The following is a 20,459-nucleotide window of genomic DNA, read 5'->3' on the forward strand; positions in this document are numbered from 1 at the left end:
TCCTCCTACGCCGCCATCTTCCTCCCCTGATTTTAGAATATCTAGGTTTCTTTCCACCCTTGCCTATCTCTATGCATTCATCATGTAACACTCTTCACTTTGCTCAACTTCATTAACAAGCTAAAACTACCTTTGTATCCTTTTATTGATATCAAGACCTATTACAAAGACATAATTAAGATAGTGTGATATTGGTGCATGGATAAATAAGCTGACCTATGGAACAGAACAGAGTTCAGAAACAAACCCACACATGTATGATCACCTTATACATCAAAAAGGTAAAAAAAAAAAAAAAAAAACAACAGTGGTATAGGGGAAACAAGATGGTTTTTATCAAGAAGTGGTGCTGGGAGAGCTAAAAATCCATAAAGGAAAACTTCTACCTTAAACCCTACCTCACATTATTAACAAAAAAATCAGTATGATTCAGATTTAAAAGTAAAAGGTAAAACAAAAAAGATTTTGAAGAAAACATAGGACTCATTCATGATCTTAGAATAGACAAATATTTCTTAAGCAAAATATGCCAACTATGAAAGAGAACACTGGTATACTGTATTAAAATTAACAGCTTATTTTCATATGTATTATATGTATATTTCATATAGTCTCACAACATAATACATTCAACAAATGACATGTATCCGAAATTGATATATTTTTGAAAACCACAAGACAATACAAAAGATAGTCCATCGAACAGAAAAGTGGGCAAGAACCTGAACAGATATTTAACAAGAGGATAATCAAAAGGCAAGAATTATATGAAAAGTGAAATGAAATCTGATTAATAATCAGTGAAAACTAAAGCCACAGTGAGATACCACCACATGCCTGCCAGAATAAAATGACAAAGATTGACACTACCAAGTGTGGGGCAATTGGAACTTTTGAAAACTGGCCGTATCCAGTAAACTGAATATAATGTACATAATGGGACCCTGTAATTACAATGCTAGGCAGAAATGAGTACCTATGTGTACCAAAATTCATGTACTAGAATATTTGAGGCAGTACTATCAATAATAGTTCTGAACCTAGGAATGAACCAAACATCCATTGGATAAATATGTGGTTTATTTACACAATGGAGTACTATACAGACAGAAGGAACCACATATAAATACATGCAACAAAAATCTTACAAACATAATGTAGAGCAAATAAGCCAGATATAAGAGAATACATACTATTTGATTCCATTTATATGATGTCCAAAAACAGACGAATCTACTCTATGTTCTTAGAAGTCAGATAGTGGTTATGCTTGGGGAGGTAGTACCTGGAAGGGAACATGAGGGGCCATCTGGGTTGGTGGTAACAGTTTGTTGATTTAAGTGATGACTGTATTTGTGTTCCATTTGTGAAAAATCGACTGGTATATGTTACATTTCACTTAAAAATTTTAAAACAAAATGATTTGCCTCTACTTAATCAACTCAGACTGAAGTGATTCTTTCTCTTGACCTCTCCCTTTGGCTACACTCTCTCACACTTATGCTACCACCTCCTGCCACTTCCAAATGATGAGGGTGGGAAAAGAACCATCCCCCATTCCCTAACATGCAGACTAAACTAGATTTGCTACAGGGCTGGTTGCTAAAGGAGCAAGTCTACCAAAATATGAAGTCCAAGTTGATCTTTGCCCTCCTGCCTGTTGATTACTCACTTTTTACCCTCCTCCCCTAGGACACTCAAATGCTCTTCTGCTCTCTCTGCCCCAAATCCTCTTACTCAGATAAATGCTCCTCTCAGGGAACATTTAAATATCAAAGGTTTGAACCAAAAGGTTGGAGCACCAACCAGTTAACATTTCAAGTTGTGGGTAGTGCACGGGTGAGAAGTCATCTGGGTCTTTGTTAACACCCCTGGAGATTGGGGTGCAGACTGGACTTGAGGAATATGGGTGTTCAAATCTTGGCTCTGCCTTGGGCAAATTTGTACCTTCTCTGTGCCTCAGTTTCATTATTAAAATAGGGATTAGTGCTTACTTCAAATCATTATTAGAATCAAAATGAATTAACACATATAAAAGATTTAGAAAAATAACTGACCCAATAAATGTTAGTTGTCAACCTGGCTTTATCCAAGGTATGCTGTCCCCAAGCATGGCTTGGGATGAATCTAGAGCTGAGGGCTTTGGGGTTAACCCAAAAATCTCCCCAAACTGAGGAGGGCATTCCTTGGGCATCCCACACTTGCTTAGTACTGCAGTGAGGAGCAGGTACCCATGCTTCAGGGCTACATGGGAGCAGAGGAGAAATTGAGAAGGTGAAGAGCTGGCTGTCCCCCCAGCCTAGTCACGTATATCTATAAATAAATAAGTGTAGGAGCTTCTGCCACTGACTGCCTTCAAGGAATCAGGAATGTTGCTCTGTCAGAGGGTGAGAAATGAGGTGTGTAGTTCTGACATAACAGCATCTAGGGAGGTGGTGATTCCATATACCTCTACTTCCTATTTGACTAAAGGGCCAGTAAACACCACAGGCATTTTAGTACAACTTTTATTTAGGGCCCTGGGTTCTGGATCTGGCCTTTACTTTGAAGATGCAGAAGTGTTGGCAGTGACTGGCTCACAATACATACAAAGCCTGAGGTAGACAACAAAAAGTCAGTTTATCACAATGCAAAATAATAATCAGTAGGTAGAATATTCACACTGGCATTTCCTCTTAGGCAGACCTACAGAAGAAGCCAAATCTTCAGTAGAAGGATACTTGAAGATCTACCAAAAAATAACTTAGTTGCAATAAACAGGCCAAAGAACACATCCCCAGAAGAACTAATGAGACTGGAAATCTGGATCTCCGATAGTGGACAATGCTTTTTCTGCATCTCCACTGCTGACCAGCATTGCACCGTCTCATAGCCCGTCACTTGGTACACCTCTGCTCTGATGCCTATCAATGCTATCATAATTTAAATAGCAATCACATTTCCTCAATTTCCAAGTTTGGGGACCAGGGAGGCTAGGAAACTCTGTACTGGTAATCTACCTTTCAGAGTCATCATGCATACTACTTAACAGAAGTTAAATTTCTGTGGGGAGTAACACTGGAACCAGAGGCTTGGTGGGAACTGGAAGAGCAATCATTACCCACAGATGGCTATAGTGTACAGGTTAGGACCCCTTTGCGTTGGATGCAGCTGGAAATGGTCGGTTTGTCTCCCTGAACACTGTGGCTACACAGTACCTCTCCTTTAGTGTATTCTAGGCCCAAAGACTTCAACCTGAGTATTCTTGTTATGCCAAAATCCAGCCATGTTCCCTGACCAATCCTCCCAATCCTTAGGTTGTGTCCTCTCACAAATGGCTGGTTTGATCATTTCACTTTCATCCTTGGAGGACAAATTGGAGTGCCTGTAGTCACTCCCACAACTACTCACACATCACTGACCTGACAGTGAAGAGCCATGTCCTCTTCATAAGTTACAAGTCTTGAATGGAAAATCCCCAAACTTTCAGACTGTGGGTATGTGGGGGTGGGGGGGAGGGGTGCTAAGTCCTCCCAGCTTTTACCGTGGTGATGGGAGATGATGGGCAGGATCCACCTTTTCTTAACAGTTATCCCTGAGTCACTGCCCAGACACTTAGCTGCAGCAGGAACGCATCAGGGAATGGGGGGAAGAGCAGAGGCAGCCATGAGACCAACAGAGCTCAGGGGCAAGGGAAACACTAGAACTCTGCATCCTCCTGGTATGGCTCTGCAAGCCTCCTGCACACACAACAGCTTACTTGCTCAGACTGAAGAGATCTGCTCAATACACTCGTGTTTTCTTTGCTCCTTTCTACCCCTTCAGTGAAGACTCCACCTTCCTTTTCTGCTTTGTATCACCATCAAACACTCCAACCTTCAGTGGGATCCTAAAGAGCAGGAGGCTAAAAACGTCTTATTACTTGCTTAGAATTAACTAAGACCATTAAATGAAAATGATGATAGGAAATGATAAAGAAGCTTTACATCCTCTATCAAACTATCAAAACATTTTCTGGTACCTGCCCCAGAATTAAAATGAACCTGGATATGTACACTAAGAGCTCACCATCCCTACCTCCCCAGCACCATTACCAAAACTTTGTTAGTTAATGGCAGCCACCACAGTCAGAAGTACTATTATTTATTTCTCCAAATGACTTATGGCAAACCACCACATAAGGCAAAAAGACTTCATTTTTGTAAACCGGTAACAGTTTGGAGGTTGACAGATTGCACAAGGAAACAGAAATTAGGTAACCCGTGTTCTCTTGTTAAAAGGTCTGTTACTCCAACACCATGAATAATCTACATATATAAACAAATTAAGAAACTTTACCTTTTAAACAAGTACTCTGGATAGTTATAGAAAGTAATGTCTTTAGACCTATGCATTAAAATAAATGATTTTTAAAAGAATACGCAATTGCTCTGCTTTGTTCTCTGTGAGTTTTTCACTACATCTAAACACTGGCAAGTTTTTTAAACAGTGATGTAAAGTAAAGACAACAGTTCACCTAGGTGTCTGTTGGAAGAGGAGTCAAGCAAGAAGCCAGGGCTGAGAATAGTAACGGTTCTGAAACGGCAAATGCAAATTCTGAATGGTGATGAGATGCTGGACCCTACTGTGCAAAGTACAACGTTGTAATAGAAGAACCGGTACTGCTTCTCTCTGGGCTGAAGGGGAGTAACAAATCTATACAGCATTGTTCTGTATCCTCTCTGGCATCAGGGAGAATTAATCTGAAGTCTGCTTGTCAGTTCCCTTTAGTCACATCCTCCTATTGCAGTTTCATACGTAAGTCTGAGGAAAATGTGCAACAGGTTCACATGGGACAGGTTCATTAAATTTTGAGAAAAACAGCTATGGCATTTTTGTTAAATGAAGAAAGGGAAATGTGTCTAAATACATTCTTGATAACAAGAAGCATTAATTGTTATGGAAGGAAATTCTTAAGATAAAGCCCCTAAAGTCCAAAACAATTTTATGCTGGCGTCTAAAATGTTCCAACCAGTTCCAGAATTAGATCGTATTAGCAAACAGTTAGTATTTACAGTGAAATGTAATAACTGGCTACAATTCTAGGTAAATAACTTTATGAGCATCTACAATTTTGTTTTAAACTTGTAACTTTAGCGATGTATACTGAACATATTCAGTTGTACAGAACACAATCCATTTAATCTTGAAAAACACTATACATCAAAACAGAAATGAGCACACACTCCCGGCAAACCAGTATGCTCCCTCATCAATTCTACAACTACAATAAATTTAGTACTATAAACAAACATTAAACAAATCAGAGCACTGTGGAAAGGGTCCAGCAGTTTTAACAAGTCATATTATAATTTTTATGCGCTAAGAGAGTAGAGAGGCAAATGGAATTCTTAGAACATTACTTAAAAATAGACTTTTAAAGACAAAGGTCCCAACTCATTCTTATATACACACACAAAAGTTCATCTGTCACAGACAGCAAATGTTGAATTTATACACTGGAGTTTCCGGCAGCGTCCTGCACATTTAGACTAATTAAAACAAACAAACAGGAAGTTGTCAAATCTAGGATGGATCACGCAAATCTGTACAAGACAGCCACAGCTGTCCTGGGGCTACTGTATATGTGCTCACTGCTGCTTCTCAAATGCAAAGACCAAGTAAATACCTAAAAAGAAAGTAACAGAAATTAGAGTTTGGTTTCTCATATCGTCATGCTAAACAATACAATTTTAGTCCTGTTCATAATTTGGGGAAAATTCTCAAGCTTCTGAAGGGAAAAATCCCATTATTTCTAAGGGTCCTCAATTATTTTGAATCATATGTAAGTAGCTATGGGATTACATCTGTTTACCTGAAAACATATATCCACTTACTATAATAGTGACATTACATCTCTTGAGAAAACCAATTCAACAGTTCTAAACACCTCTAAAAACAGTTTGAGATAAGAAAAATTAAAAGTATAAAACCAAGAAAATTAAAATTAAAAAATCTTATAACTTAATTCTTTCTATCTGGAACGAGATGGGTAGGATAGCTGCACTACCTCGAGGACTTCTGGCAGTGACTCTAGGTTTTCTATTCAAAAAAACACTAGTAAGAATTATAAGGAACATACTATAAGGAACATACATGACGTGCATGTTAAAATTCATCCATCTACCCAATTATTGTGTTGTAGGGCCTGATAAGGAAAGTGAGCCAAAAGCTATGTAGCTTTTGGTACATAACTGATAATTAAGATATTGATAACTGAAGCTTAGAGATATTTATCTGGCCCAACAGTGATAGTCCAGCCCCAAGAATACTCTCCTCTAAATATGGTTTCCTGCTTTGGCACGTGTTTACTCAAAGACACCTAAGTGCATCTACGGTTCCTCATTCTGGATCACAGTGAAGTTCAAATCTGTTATATCTTCTAAGATACCAGTAGATTTTATGGTGAGCAAACATCTAAAAGAAGAAAAATCCTCAAAACATCACAAGGATGCTCAGGGCATACACTGGGACACTCAGCCAGCAAGTCAAGATAGTAGGCCATGTACCTTGGTGTCCTCCCTTCATGAGTTAACTTCTGAACAGGGTACAGATGAATGACTACAGACCATGTAAAAACCTCCTGATCCTCTAGCTTTTTACTCAAGCTGTCCAGGAGTACTACACCAGTCCTTCCAAGTGCTACTTTGGCAATACTATTCTCTGTTTCTTACCTACTAGTTCCTAATTTCTTTTAGGAGAAATGAAATATTGGGGCACCTAGGTGGCTCAGTCAGTTAAGCATCTGGCTTCAGCCCAGGTCATCATCTCACGGCTTGTGAATTCAAGCCCCACATCGGCTATCAACACAGAGCCCACTTTGGATCCTCTGTCCCCCGCCCCCTGCCCCTCCTCTGCTCATTCTCTCTTTCAAAATAAATAAACTTAGAAAGAAATTAAATACTGCTGGCAACACAGTATATAGACAGACAGAGAATAGTCAGGGTCATAGCAACACATCAGATTCCTCCAGAAGACAAGGAAGCAAAGCAGTCTAAGATATCTGTAAGTACATCACAGGACTTAGGAGCAGGCAGTGTTATTTAGCTTGTCCCACACTCCAAGTGATCTGTCTCCAGTCCTACCCACCCCAAACACACTGGTACCTACGGCAGACAATCCAGCAATCCTGATCTTCCCTAAATCTAAGGTCATTTAAAATCACTCAGATGCAGTGTCTGACTTCAGATCGACAATTAATAACTTTCTTTCCTCTCTAAAATGCCTTCTGTGTAGGCATTTCACTTGGAATTTAAAGAAATAAATCCTGAACCACTTATAAAAGCAATTAAGCAACAATTCTCTACTTTATTTTCACATTTAAAGAATCTTCTAGAGGAGCAACAGGTTCTGGTAATAGGAGTTTAATTAGATGAGTAGGAGTTTGAAGCACAGCTTCTACTTATCAGACTGTGACTCCAGCCCACAAATCCTCCAGTTTAGAATAGTGTAATTCATGAAAGACCACACTGATCCTGACATGCTAGAGTTTGGCTGCAATGTGGCCACTGCTCCTTTCCTACTGCTTTTCACATCTCTAACCTATCTCTCCCTCCACTGTCTGGGGGCATCTAATTCTTCATCTGCATGCTATCACTAAAGTCCACACTGAGGTACAGAAATACAGTTCTAAACTATACCTAGTACCACCATCACGACATTTGACCAAAGTTTTCCTTACATCATACTTTAGGACTGGCAGGATGTCTAAGATACCTAAGTCTCCACTTTGGGAAAAGTAATGAAATGTACAGGTTTAGGCACACATTTCTCAGTCTGATGGTCCTCTAATCCCATTTCCACTAAGGGCACCAATATTCTGGGACAAACAGGCTCAACATGTTGGCTCTATTTATATTTTTTCCTTTTCCTCTCTCTCCAATTCAGCAAGTCCTAAGAAAAATCCCTTCACACAGGCTTCCATGAGGCCATGGGTACAAGTATGAATCAGTTGGGTTAGCTCTGTGACCTCAGGTAAGTTATTTAAGTGCTTTCTTATCTGTGAAAAGGAGATATTAGTGAGACTAGTTTACCCTTAAAGTTGTGAGGATTAAATAAGTTACAACATATGAAAAGGCTCCAGTCATGCTTGAGCGCATGTTAAATATTCAATTATACCAACTATTATTACTTCCCAGATTTTACTACTTTTCCTTAGGCTCTCCTACAGCTATTTTCCCTATTATAGAAACTTCAGCACTTAAAACAGTTTGCCTAGCACTGCATTTATTTGTGTCTGTTTCTTCCATTAGATTGTAAACATCTGGGAAGTAGAGACTGCAACTGTTTACTTTGTTTATCCCCCAAAGCCCTTTCACAGAACTTTATGTAAGTTAATACTCAACATTTATCAAATAGATTGTCTCTGATTACCACTTATGCCTTCAACATAATCAACAAATACTTAAATGAACAGTGGGGACTACCTTTTATGTCCTCAGGGCAGCCACATGAGGGTATTATCATCTTTTTTTTTTTTAATTTTTTTTTTTTTTCAACATTTATTTATTTTTGGGACAGAGAGAGACAGAGCATGAACGGGGGAAGGGCAGAGAGAGAGGGAGACACAGAATCGGAAACAGGCTCCAGGCTCCGAGCCATCAGCCCAGAGCCTGACGCGGGGCTCGAACTCACGGACCGCGAGATCGTGACCTGGCTGAAGTCGGACGCTTAACCGACTGCGCCACCCAGGCGCCCCGAGGGTATTATCATCTTAACACAGAGGCCCTGCGTGATGCTTTCTCAGCATCCATTTGCTGAAGAACCACGGACTTCACAGATTTGCCAGGCCTCTGACTTCTCTTCCAAAGACAGGTATCTCACTTCAGAATGTCTTTGTACCAGGCCCTTCCCAATCACACATCCCTCTAAAATAACCTGCTCATTGCTGCTTCACTAAATGTTCTAGTACTTATTAATTATGCCTTTGTAGTCAACATCAGAGTGGCTAGAAACAAAATACATGGAAGTGTTCCATAAGCCAAAATTTCCAAAGAAATCTGAGGTAAAAACAGCAAATACAGATGCCTATGTAGTAACAATTAGGTAATGAAAATGTTTAAGAATGTTAAGGGTGCCTGGGTGGTCAGTCGGTTAAGCGACTGACTCTTGGTTTTAGTTCAGGTCATGATCTCATGGCTTTGCAGGTTGAAGCCCTGCACCAGGCTTTCAGCACACAGCCTGATTGGGATTCTCTCTCTCCTCTTTCTCTGCCCCTTCCTCACTCATGCTGTCTCTCTCATAATAAATAAAATAAACTTAAAAAAAAAAAAAAATAATGCTCATGAAAGTTTATGTTAAGGAACACCCTGCATATATTTTCTCTTGGCACTAAATAGCTGTGCAAGAAAAAGTGAGTTAGACACATATAGGGATTCTGTGTAAACATAAAACACACACACATACTAACATATATCAAAAAATTCCAAAGTTTTCAAATTTTAACAATCACTCTGAAACAATCTTTGTAAATCTACACTGATGATATACTCACTTGTGGCTTCCCACTCTGACTTACTTAAGGTTCCCTAAAATTAAAAAAAAAAAAAAAAAAGGAAGAACATTTTAGATTGAATATGGAAGTACATAAACACATATTTTTCAACAATGGACAGAAGTGCCCAAACAACCCTAGTTTGCTATAAATATAAGTTGACCCTTGAACGACACAAGCTTGAACTGTGCAGATATACTTATATGTGGATTTTTTCAATAAATGCCATACTGTAAACATGTTTTCCTTATGATTTTTAAATAACATTTTTTCTCTAGCTTACATTACTATAAGAATATAGTATACAATACATATACAAAATACGTATTAACTGATCATGTTACTGGTAAGGCTTCTGGTCAACAGTTGGGCTATTGTTAGTTACATTTTGGGGAATCAAAAGTTATAGGCTTACTTCTGACTGCATGGGGAGTCAGCAACCCAACCCTCACATTGTTCAAGGGTCAACTGTATACATAATTTACTGTTAATATTACTGTGATCTAAATATATCAAAAAAGTCAATGAGACTTTAATGTTATCCTCTCAATTGTGCTCTCCTGCCTAATTCTCTAAACTACCGATTCTCAACCAAAGGGTGAATCTGTGTAAAGAGGGTATTCTTGTGTGTGTATAATTGGAAAAAGCATCAATTTTATATTTTTAACGTGGAAAATGAAAACATTAAAAAGCCTCTCTTGAACATCCAATAGCATTGTAGGAAGAAATAAGATTTTTGTGTTTTTACAAAGGAATCACAACATACATATCATACAAAAGAAATAAATTATATTTTAGTTACTAAAATACTAAAAAACACATTGATATAGTAATATATGTGCTACTTTGTCCATGTCCTTAGACTAACAAGATAGAGTAGCCATTCCAGTAATTAATGTGATTTTGAAGAAGTGATAAACGTAAACAACAGTCTAAGATTTCAGCAGAAACGTGTTATGAAAATATCTGTAATTTCTATTGATGACAATCACAGCTATATCAATACCACTGTGGTACTGTTACATTCTTAATTAAAGGAATGTGAGCTTGCATGCAGAAGTCATTGAAAATGGAGATGTAATTTTTCTCCATCAAAGTTCATGAGCCCCTGAATTTTACCTCTGGAACACAGTGAGTCAGCAGTGCCCAGGTTAAGATATAATGATACAGTAAGGAACTCTCCAACCAAGCTTACAACTTTCTCCCCATCCTTACTGCCTCAGAAATAGGACTCAGTTCTCAGTACTGAAATACATTTTATTTTATATTCTATGCCTATAAAAAGGGGAAACAGACTAACATGTATCTGATTTGTAAACCAGTGAAATAATTTCGTAAGTCTCCATATACACTATGCTTTTTTTTTTTCATTTTCTATAAAACATGCTACAAATGAAAACTTACCAAAGGTAACCTTACTTGACTGTTTTTCATGTAATCTGCTGCATGTTCATAGTCATCCACCTTCTCAGAAGCAAGTTTGGAATTCTCGTTTGCAGGATATGGCTAGGGAAACAAGGGAAATTCCTAGTTAGGCAATTAAATGAAACTTACAGTTTGGAATTAAAAATACTAAATCACAAAAATAAAATACTTAAGAAAATCCTTAAGTATTATTTCAGGAATACAAACTACACATACTTTTGAAATGTGAAAAAAATGGGTGAAGAGAATCCTCTCCTAACAAAGCAGTTGTTATGGTCAACTTTGATGATAATCATAGGATATTTACAGTTGGACAAAACTGGTCCACTTAGCAGCAAACATTTGCATCTCCCTGACTCCCAGTGAAAGTTTTTCTGTTATAACACAAAACTGAAGGAAGTTATTATCAAAAGAGCTAAATATTGGGGCGCCTGGGTGGCTCAGTCGGTTAATAGTCCAACTTCAGCTCGGGTCATGATCTCACGGTCCATGAGTTCGAGCCCCACGTTGGGCTCTGTGCTGCCAGCTCAGAGCCTGGAGCCTGCTTCGGATTCTGTGTCTCCCTGTCTCTCTGCCCCTCCCCTGCTCATGCTCTGTCTCTCAGATAAATAAAAACATTAAAAAAATTAAAAAAAAAAAAAGAGCTAAATATTAATTTAAACATTATGGTGATATACTAGCCATCAGAAGCATGAACAGAAATTAGAATACAGATGAAAAACTTGAAATGCCGAGAGGAATGATGCTGGTGGGGAGATAGGCCCCTAGGCTTGCCTTGTCCCATGAATACAACTAAGTAACTATCAAATCATCCTAAATACCCCAGAAATTGATCTGAAGACTGGCAAAACAAACTCCACAACTTAAAAGTAGAGAAAGGGTTACAGTGAAGGTAAGAAAGGCAGAGACATGGTTCAGGACAGAAACCAATAGTGGCCACTCTGGTGGGGAGAAAGCTGCAGTCGCAGAAAAGGGCAAGAGACAGACCAACACATAGGGGAATGCACAGGGAGAACAAATTCCCATAGCCATTGGCTTGGAAATAGAGAAGGCCTGAATTTTATGAGTTCCTGCAACCAGTGGGGCTTAAAGCGTGGAGTTTTAAAGGTCAGCATGCTTGGCTCTGGGAGAGCTCAGAGGGCATTGAACCTGCTATTGGAGAAAAGGCAGGGCAAACAGCCTGCAGACATACAGTGTGGAAACAGTCATCTGAAAATTGCCTGGACCACACAGCGGGGAGGTTAAATGTGTCCCAGAGAGACTATGTTCACAAAGAGACCCCTAAGGGAACAAGGGAACTGGCTGGCACCATTTCCTTCCCCCACCCCTCAGCATAAACATAGAGCCATGTGCAGGAACCAATGCACTCCAACACTCACTAACTTCTTACACCAAGCCTTGCCCTGCCTATACTCTAGTGGAACCGCCCTTCCCAGTCATGCTTGCCTTAGTCCCAGCGAGATGGGCCCCCTTTAGCAGAAGACCAGCCCAACCCCCTGCCCACAATTCATCTCCCTAGCCGGTGTTTTACAGGGCCTTAGTTCCAGGGGCAGTGGCAAGAGGTCCCATTTCACAAGCAGACCACAGCGCACCTAGGTAAAATGTCCCACATTCAGGTTAGGGAACAAACCCTGCTCACAACAGGCAAAAAAAAAAAAAAAAAAAAAAAAAACCTCTGCAAACGACTGGCGTGAAGGATAAAAAGACCAGGACACATTAGTAGAGCATACACAGCACACAACGGAGATACTCCTGGAAATGCCAGGCCCTAGGGGCCAGGGAACACTGCACAGCGCAGTACTATGGGACTTGTTCTTCATAAAGCCATTATGCTCAAGAACAGGAAATATAGTTGACTTTCCTAATACACAGAGACTTAGACAAAATGAGAAGACAGAGGAATTTGTCCCAAATGAAGAACACTACAAGGCCACGATCAGAGACCTAAGTGAAATACATAGAAGTATATGCCTGATGGACAATTTAGAGCAATGATCATACAGATACCCACTGGACTTGAGGAAAAAATGAAGGACATCATCAGTGAGGCCATTAATGCAGATAAGGAATAACACAGCAGAGATAAAGGGCTCAATAAATGAAATGAGAAACACACCCAACGGAATGAACAGCGGCAGGGTGGAAGAAGCAGAGGAACAAATTAATGACCTGGAAAACAGAGTAATGGAAAGTAATCAAGCTGAACAAAAGAGAGAAAAAAGAATTATGTAAAACGAGAATAAACTTAGGGAACTCAGTGACTCCATCAAATGCAGTAACATTCGTATTACAGGAGTCCCAGAAGAAGAAAGAGAAAAAGGGGCAGATAATTTATTTGAAGAAATATTAGCTGAAAGCTTCCCTACTCTGAGGAAGAAAGTGAATATCCAGATCCAGGAAGCAGAGAACCCCCATGAAAATCAACAAAAGCAGATCCACATCAAAACATGCTGTTATTAAAATGGCAAAATATAGTGATAAAGAAAAAACATTAAAGGCAGCAAGGCAAAAGAAGTCATTAACTTACAAGGGAAAACCCATGAGGCTAGCAAGAGATTTTTCAAAACAAACTGTGCAAGCCAGAAGGGAGTAGAATGACATAGTGAAAGTGCTGAATGGGAAAAATACGCAGCCAAGAATACTCTATCCAGCAAAGCTATCATTCAGAATAGAAGGAGAGATAAAAAGTGTCCCAGACAAACAAAAACTAAAGGACTCTGTGACCACTAAACCAGCTCTGCAAGAGATATTGAAGAGGACTGTCCTAAATGGAAAGACCAAAAATGACAGTATGAAGGTAGGAAACACAAAAGCAGTAAAAATGAGTATTTCTATAAAAACTCAAAGAATTCACAAAATAAAAAGATGTAAAGATATATACCTAAAACGTGGAGAGGAGAAAAATAAAGAATGGGTTCAAACTCAAATGACCATCAAGTTAATACAGACTGCTGCATACAGAAGATGTTCTATAAAAACCTAATGGTAACCACAAATCCAAAACCACTAATAAATAAGCAAAGAATAAAGACAAATAAATCCAAATATATCACTAAAGGAAACCAGTAAACCATGAAAGAGAGAAAGACAAGAAAAGATCAGGGAAAATCTCCAGAAACAACCACAAAACAAATAATAAAATGGCAATAAATATATACCTATCAATAATTACTTTGAATGTAAGTGGACTAAACACTCCATTTGTAAATGGACTAAACACTCCAATCAAAAGACACAGGGTGAGAGAATGGATAAAAAACAAGACCCAGAGCGCCTGGGTGGCTCAGTCAGTTGAGTGTCCAACTCCTGATTTTGTTTCAAGTCATGATCCCAAAGTCACAGGATTGAGCCTCACCATCAGGCTCCATGCTGAGTGGAGAGCCTGCTTGAGATTCTCTCTCTCACCCTTTGTCCCTACCCTGCTCGCGCTCTCTAAAATCAACAACAACAACGAGAGACTCATTTTAGACCTAAGATTGAGAGCGAGGGGATGGAGAAACATTCATCATGCAAATAGATGTCAAAGACTGCTGGGTAGCAATACTTACAACACACAAAATATACTTTAAAACAAAAACTGTGACAAAAGGTCAAGAAGGACACTAGATAATAAAAGGGACAATCCATCAAGAAGATAGAATGATTGTAAATATTTATGGCCCCAATATGAAAGCACCCAAGTACTTGGGTAAAACAATAAGAATATATAAACAATAAGAAACAATAAGAATATTAAGAATATTAATAAGAAATATAAGAAATATAAGCAGTAAGAAATATAAACAATAAGAAATATAAAACAATAAGAAATATAAAGGAACTGATGATAATACAATAATAGTCGGGGACTTTAACATCCCACCTATATCAATGGACAGATCATCTAAACAGAAAATCAACAAGAAAACAATGGCTTTGAATGACACACTGGACCAGATGGATTTAACAGATATATTCAGGACATTCCATCCTAAAACAGCAGAATGCACATTTTTTTCAGGTACACATGGAATATTCTTTTAAAATAGATCACAATTAGGCCACAAAACAAAGCTTAACAAATTCAAAAAGATAGAAATCACACCATGTACCTTTTCTGAACACAACACTATGAAACCAGAAGTCAAGCACAAGAAAAAATCTGGAAAGACCACGAATACATGGAGGTTAAACAATATGCTACTAAACAATAAATGGGTCAACCAGTAAATAAAAGAATAAATTTAAACAGTACATGGAAACAAATGAAAATTAACACACAACAATCCAAAACTTCTGGGATGCAATAAGGCAGTTCTAACAGGGAAGTTTATAGCAATACAGGCCTACCTCAAGAAGGAAGAAAAATCTCAAATACACAACCTAACCTTACATCTAAAGGACCTAGGAAAAGAACAACAAACAAAACCTAAAATCAGCAGAAGGAAGGAAATAATAAAGATTAGAGCAGAAATAAATGATATAGAAACTAAAAAAACCCAAAAAACAAAAAACAAAAAATAAACAATAGATTAAATCAGGAGCTGGTTCTTTGAAAAAAATTGATAATTGAAATTGATAAACCTCTAGCCAGACTCAACAAGAAAAAAAGGGAAAGGGCCCAAATAAATAGAAACACAAATGAGAGAGGAGAAATAACAACCAACACCACAGAAATACAAACATAAAATATAAGAGAATCTTATGGAAAACTATAGGCAAACAAATTGTGACAACCTAGAAGAAATGGATAAATTTCCAGAAACATATAAATTACAAAAACTGAAATAGGAAGAAATAGAATATGTGAACAGACTGATAATCTGCAAAGAAATTGAATCAGTAATCAAAAAACTCCCAAAAAACAAAAGTGCAGGACATTTAAAGAAGAGTTAAAATCTATTCTTTTCAAACTATTCCAAAAAAAAAAAAAAATGGAAAAGAAAACTTCGAAATTCATTCTGTGAGGCCAACACTGCCCTGATACCAACATCAGATAAAGACATCACAAAAGAAGAGAACTATAGGCCAATATCTCTGATGAACATAGATGCAAAAATCCTCAACAAAATAACTAGTAAACCAAGTCCAACAGTACATATAAAAAAATCATTCACCAGAATCAAGTAGGATTTATTAATGGGTTGCAAGGGTGGTTCAATATTCATGAATCAATTGTGATATACCACATCAATAAGAGAAAGGATAAAAACCATATGATCATTTCAACAGACACAGAAAAGTATTTGACAAAGTATAACATCCATGCATGATAAAAACCCTCAACAAAGTGGGTTTAGAGGGAACATACCTCAACAGAGTAAAGGCCATATATGAAAAACCCAGTTAACATCATTCTTAATGGGGAAAACTGAAAGCCTTTCCCCTAAAAACCAAGGAACAAGATAGGATGTCCACTCTCATCATTTTTATTCAGCATAGTACTAGAAGTCCTACCCACAGCAATCAGACAACAGAAAGAAATAAAAGGCATCCAAATTGGTAAGGAAGAAGTAAAACAAGAAAAAGACTGAATACAGGGAACAAACTGATGGTTACCAGAGGGCAGTTGGTGGTGGGGGAGGGGGGGTGAGATGGGTGAAATAGGGTATGGGGATTAAGGAGTCCACTTGTCCTGATGAGCACCAGGTAATTAAAATAAAAAATTAAAAATACGTATGAAAAATGAATCAACAGAGAACCCTGTGAGTTCAAGAAGGTAAGGAAAATAATCCAGCTTCCAAAATACAGGCAGTCTCCATATTTAAGAATTTGAAGAAGGGCTACACATATACAAAAATGCTGTTTTAAGGCTATGCTGGCCAAATGTTTATTCAAATTACTTCAAGTGCTATTTTTAATCCATCTCAAGTAACATCCCTTTATACTATGAAGTGTATTGCTTTGTAATATATGTAAATGAAACCATAATGAACTACATAGAATACTTAATATTTAACAACCATCTACTCTACAAAGGTTATATATTCTAATTCCTTTGTGTTTTTACAACAAACCAGCCAGCAAAGAATCACTTCAGACCTAGATCTTCCTAGTAAATTTTTAAGAAAATGTTTCAGGGGCACCTGGATGGCTCAGTCAGTTAAGCATCTGACTTCGGCTCAGGTCATGATCTCAAGGTTCATGAATTCGAATGCCACATCTGGCTCTCTGCCATCAGCACAGAGCCTGCTTCAGATCCTCTGTCTCTCTCTCTCTGCCCCTCCCCAGTTCTGGCACGCATGAGCTCTCTCTCCCTCTCAAAACTAAATAAACATAAAGAAAAGAAAAGAAAAGAAAAGAAAAGAAAAGAAAAGAAAAGAAAAGAAAAGAGAAGAGAAGAGAAAAGAAAAGAAAAAAGAAAAGAAAAAAGAAAAGAAAAGAAAAGAAAAAGAAAAAGAAAAAGAAAAAAGACAGGAAGGAAGGAAGGAAGGAAGGAAGGAAGGAAGAAGGAAAGAAAGAAAGGAAGGAAGGAAGGAAGGAAGAAGGAAGGAAGGAAGGAAGGAAGGAAGGAAGGAAAGAGAGAGAGAGAGAGAGAGAGAGAGAGAAAGAAAGAAAGAAAGAAAGAAAGAAAGAAAGAAAGAAAGAAAGAAAAAGAAAGAAGGAAAATGATCTAGGAATGTCTACTTTGCTATCTTCCTTTTTCCCTTCTTTAAATGTATCCCACAGTAAGCTCAGACATTAGAAATTTGGTTGTTTACTATTTAAAAAGTACTTGGGGCGCCTGGGTGGCTCAGTCGGTTAAGCGGCCGACTTCGGCTCAGGTCATAATCTCGCGGTCCGTGAGTTCGAGCCCCGCGTCGGGCTCTGTGCTGACAGCTCAGAGCCTAGAGCCCGTTTCAGATTCTGTGTCTCCCTCTCTCTGACCCTCCCCCATTCATGCTCTGTCTCTCTCTGTCTCAAAAATAAATAAACATTAAAAAAAAAAAATTTTTTTTTTTTTTTAATAAAAAGTACTTAGCTTTTTGGAGTCCCATATTGCTATAATCAGCAACTTTACCTTTTATGGTATCTTAATACAAGGGATATAAGAAACACCACTTTTAAGTGTTTTTGAAACTTTAATCCCACATCTTGTGGTTTCATCCTATTATAAAGCTTCAAAACTTCAATGTGAATGACTGCAAACTATTCTGTTGTAAATATGCTCTTCAAAGTATCAGTAAGTATAAGATTCCTCCATGTGATTATCTGCCTCTCACTAGACATCTATCTCTCTCCCCTCTCAATCACGTTAAAAGACCAAACAACATATGACTATAAAGCTGCAAAACTGATTATTCTTTTGAAAACAGGTGAAAGAAAAGAAAACAGGTGTCAGGATTTTATAACCATAGCGCCTTGAGTCTTTTCATTCTTCCTTCCCTCTGCTACAGTGTTCTAGGAGAGCAAAGTTATTGGTTCTATTGCTGAACCTCTGGGCCAGCTCAAGGCTGATGGCTTTAGGAAAAGATTTTTTTTTAATAGCAAACATCAGAAAACAGACCCATTTAAAACTCTAACACAGACTAAAACAATTAGCATTCTGACTGTGTCTCTGGTCTTCACACCCCTCCAAACCATCCTCTATACTACCATCTGAGTCATGTTCCCACTCGTGGGACATGTTGTCTCCTGCTCAAAGTCCTTTATAGACTTGCAGAAGTAACTTGGTGAAGAAGTAGGAAAAACCAAAGGACTTTTTCAAATTACATGCTATTACATTCATGCATGTTCCCAGAGGGATAAGTCATATCCTCAAAGGCAACACTGGGGGAAAAGGAAGACTAGAGAACCACTTTGCTAAAGAAAGTTTTTCATACTTCTTCAAACATCCCCTACTCTTTCATGCTTCTCTGCCTTCACTCTTAGTTTACTATTTTCACAAAAGACCCTTTCGGATAAGCACTGCACTTTGAGTATTTCATTACTGCAATTCTCATATTGTACTGAATAACTGGCTTGAATGTTTATCTCCTCAACATACCATAAGATCCTTGAAGAAAGGGGACCCTGCTATCCCATATCCCACTCTCCACATACAATTTTGAAAAAATTACACATATCAAGTCATTACATACATGCTAAGAGAAAAATATAAATAACTTATCATCGTACATGCAAAGCACCACCAAGTTAAGGATGACAAACTACAGGCATGTGTGTGTGGTGATTTGTGTACACACACTTTTTCTAGTTTTCTTTTCTCTCTCAAAACAAAAACAAACCTCTCCTGCTAACATAAAGCAAATACAAATATTCTTAATTCTAAAATACAGAAAATATAACCAATGAAGAATGTAACATTTTAGTGGTTAGTAGTTTCAAAAGATAACTTAGGATTTAAAGAGGATCTTTCCACTCAAAATTGGGAAAGCTGTATGGATGCAATTGCAGCAGGAGATTTGTTTGAAAACCACCTATAAAAACTAAAGAATATCTTAGGTTTACAACTTTGTGGCCTTGAAAAACTCATGTATCCTCTCTGAACCTAAGATGGCCCATTTTAAACTGTGGAAGGGGACTGTTTTGCCTACTTCATGCGGGTAATTAGCAAAATAAGGGAGTATGCTTGCAGTACTTTAAAAAATATTCTAAATTGAATGAACTCTCTAAAGAAGTTTAATAACCATTTGATTAATATGATCCTGTTGATAATAACAAAAATGTTCACTATTTCAGATCTCATTAAATACTGAAATGCTTGTATAGAAGCTGCCATTGCTGCAATTTGGGAAAGCAGAGATGAATCCAGGAGTTAAAACAGGTCTCAGCAGCAATATAGTCTAAAAGACCAGAATCTTGCTAGATAGTCACCAAAGAACAAAACTAGGCATGGTATGAGCTCATCTTAGATCCTGGCCAGGAAGATTTTAAATTACTAATGTAACCAAAGGGAATTATCGTGAAGAAGTAATGTAATTTTGCACCCCAGGGGATATTTGGTAACATCTGGAGTCATTTTTGGCTCACAACTGGGGGCAGGGGTACTACTGACATCTAGTGCATAGATGCCAGAGATGATGTTCAATATCCTGTGACTAGAACAGCCCTTCACAACAAAGAAATTACCCAGTCCAAAATGCCAACAATCCTGAGGTTAAGAAATCCTATCTTAAAACAGTCTATCTAGAAAACAGAATTTGATGACAGTGACATTCATTTATTCATTCCAGTATTTCCTGAGCAGCCATGAAGGAAAGTTCCTGTAATGAGCTCTGTCCTGGGTGCTGAAGGGTCTAGAGCAGTTAAGAATAATCTGTGTGATTTATATAAATATTGAGCATCTATATGGTCTTGAAAGGAATCTCAGAAACAGTCAAACAAGTTTATCATGACCTAGAATTTCTAAATACTTACCTCCAGGGCCTGCATTCGTTTTAACAGCATTTTATTTTCACTGTTCTTAACCTTTTCTTCATAGAATTCCAGAAATGTTTTTTTGTAGACTAGTTTCATATTGTACTTCTTTGCCATTCTGTCCAAAATAGATTACTTAATTAAAACACTTCCACATTATTTATAATTCCTCAATAGTCTACTTTCACACAACAGTGACAACTTC

The 20,459-nt window shown here is 37.9% G+C and overlaps 1 protein-coding gene across 1 annotated transcript in view; it reads right to left on the reverse strand.

Moving 5' to 3' along the window:
- Nucleotides 1-1,062: 1,062 nt before the first annotated feature.
- The window catches only part of RNMT (RNA guanine-7 methyltransferase), a 35,707-nt gene continuing 16,310 nt past the window's right edge, over nucleotides 1,063-20,459 (reverse strand). Inside the window, exons 8-11 of the mRNA XM_045459342.1 lie at nucleotides 20,255-20,372; nucleotides 10,916-11,017; nucleotides 9,512-9,545; nucleotides 1,063-5,647 (exon numbers count right to left, since the gene is read on the reverse strand). Of these exons, the coding sequence (XP_045315298.1) occupies nucleotides 5,610-5,647; nucleotides 9,512-9,545; nucleotides 10,916-11,017; nucleotides 20,255-20,372 (292 nt within the window). The 3' untranslated portion in view covers nucleotides 1,063-5,609. The remainder of the gene's footprint in view (nucleotides 5,648-9,511; nucleotides 9,546-10,915; nucleotides 11,018-20,254; nucleotides 20,373-20,459) is intronic.

This window comes from Leopardus geoffroyi, chromosome D3 (assembly GCF_018350155.1).
Source record: "Leopardus geoffroyi isolate Oge1 chromosome D3, O.geoffroyi_Oge1_pat1.0, whole genome shotgun sequence".
NCBI classification, from domain to species: domain Eukaryota; kingdom Metazoa; phylum Chordata; class Mammalia; order Carnivora; family Felidae; genus Leopardus; species Leopardus geoffroyi.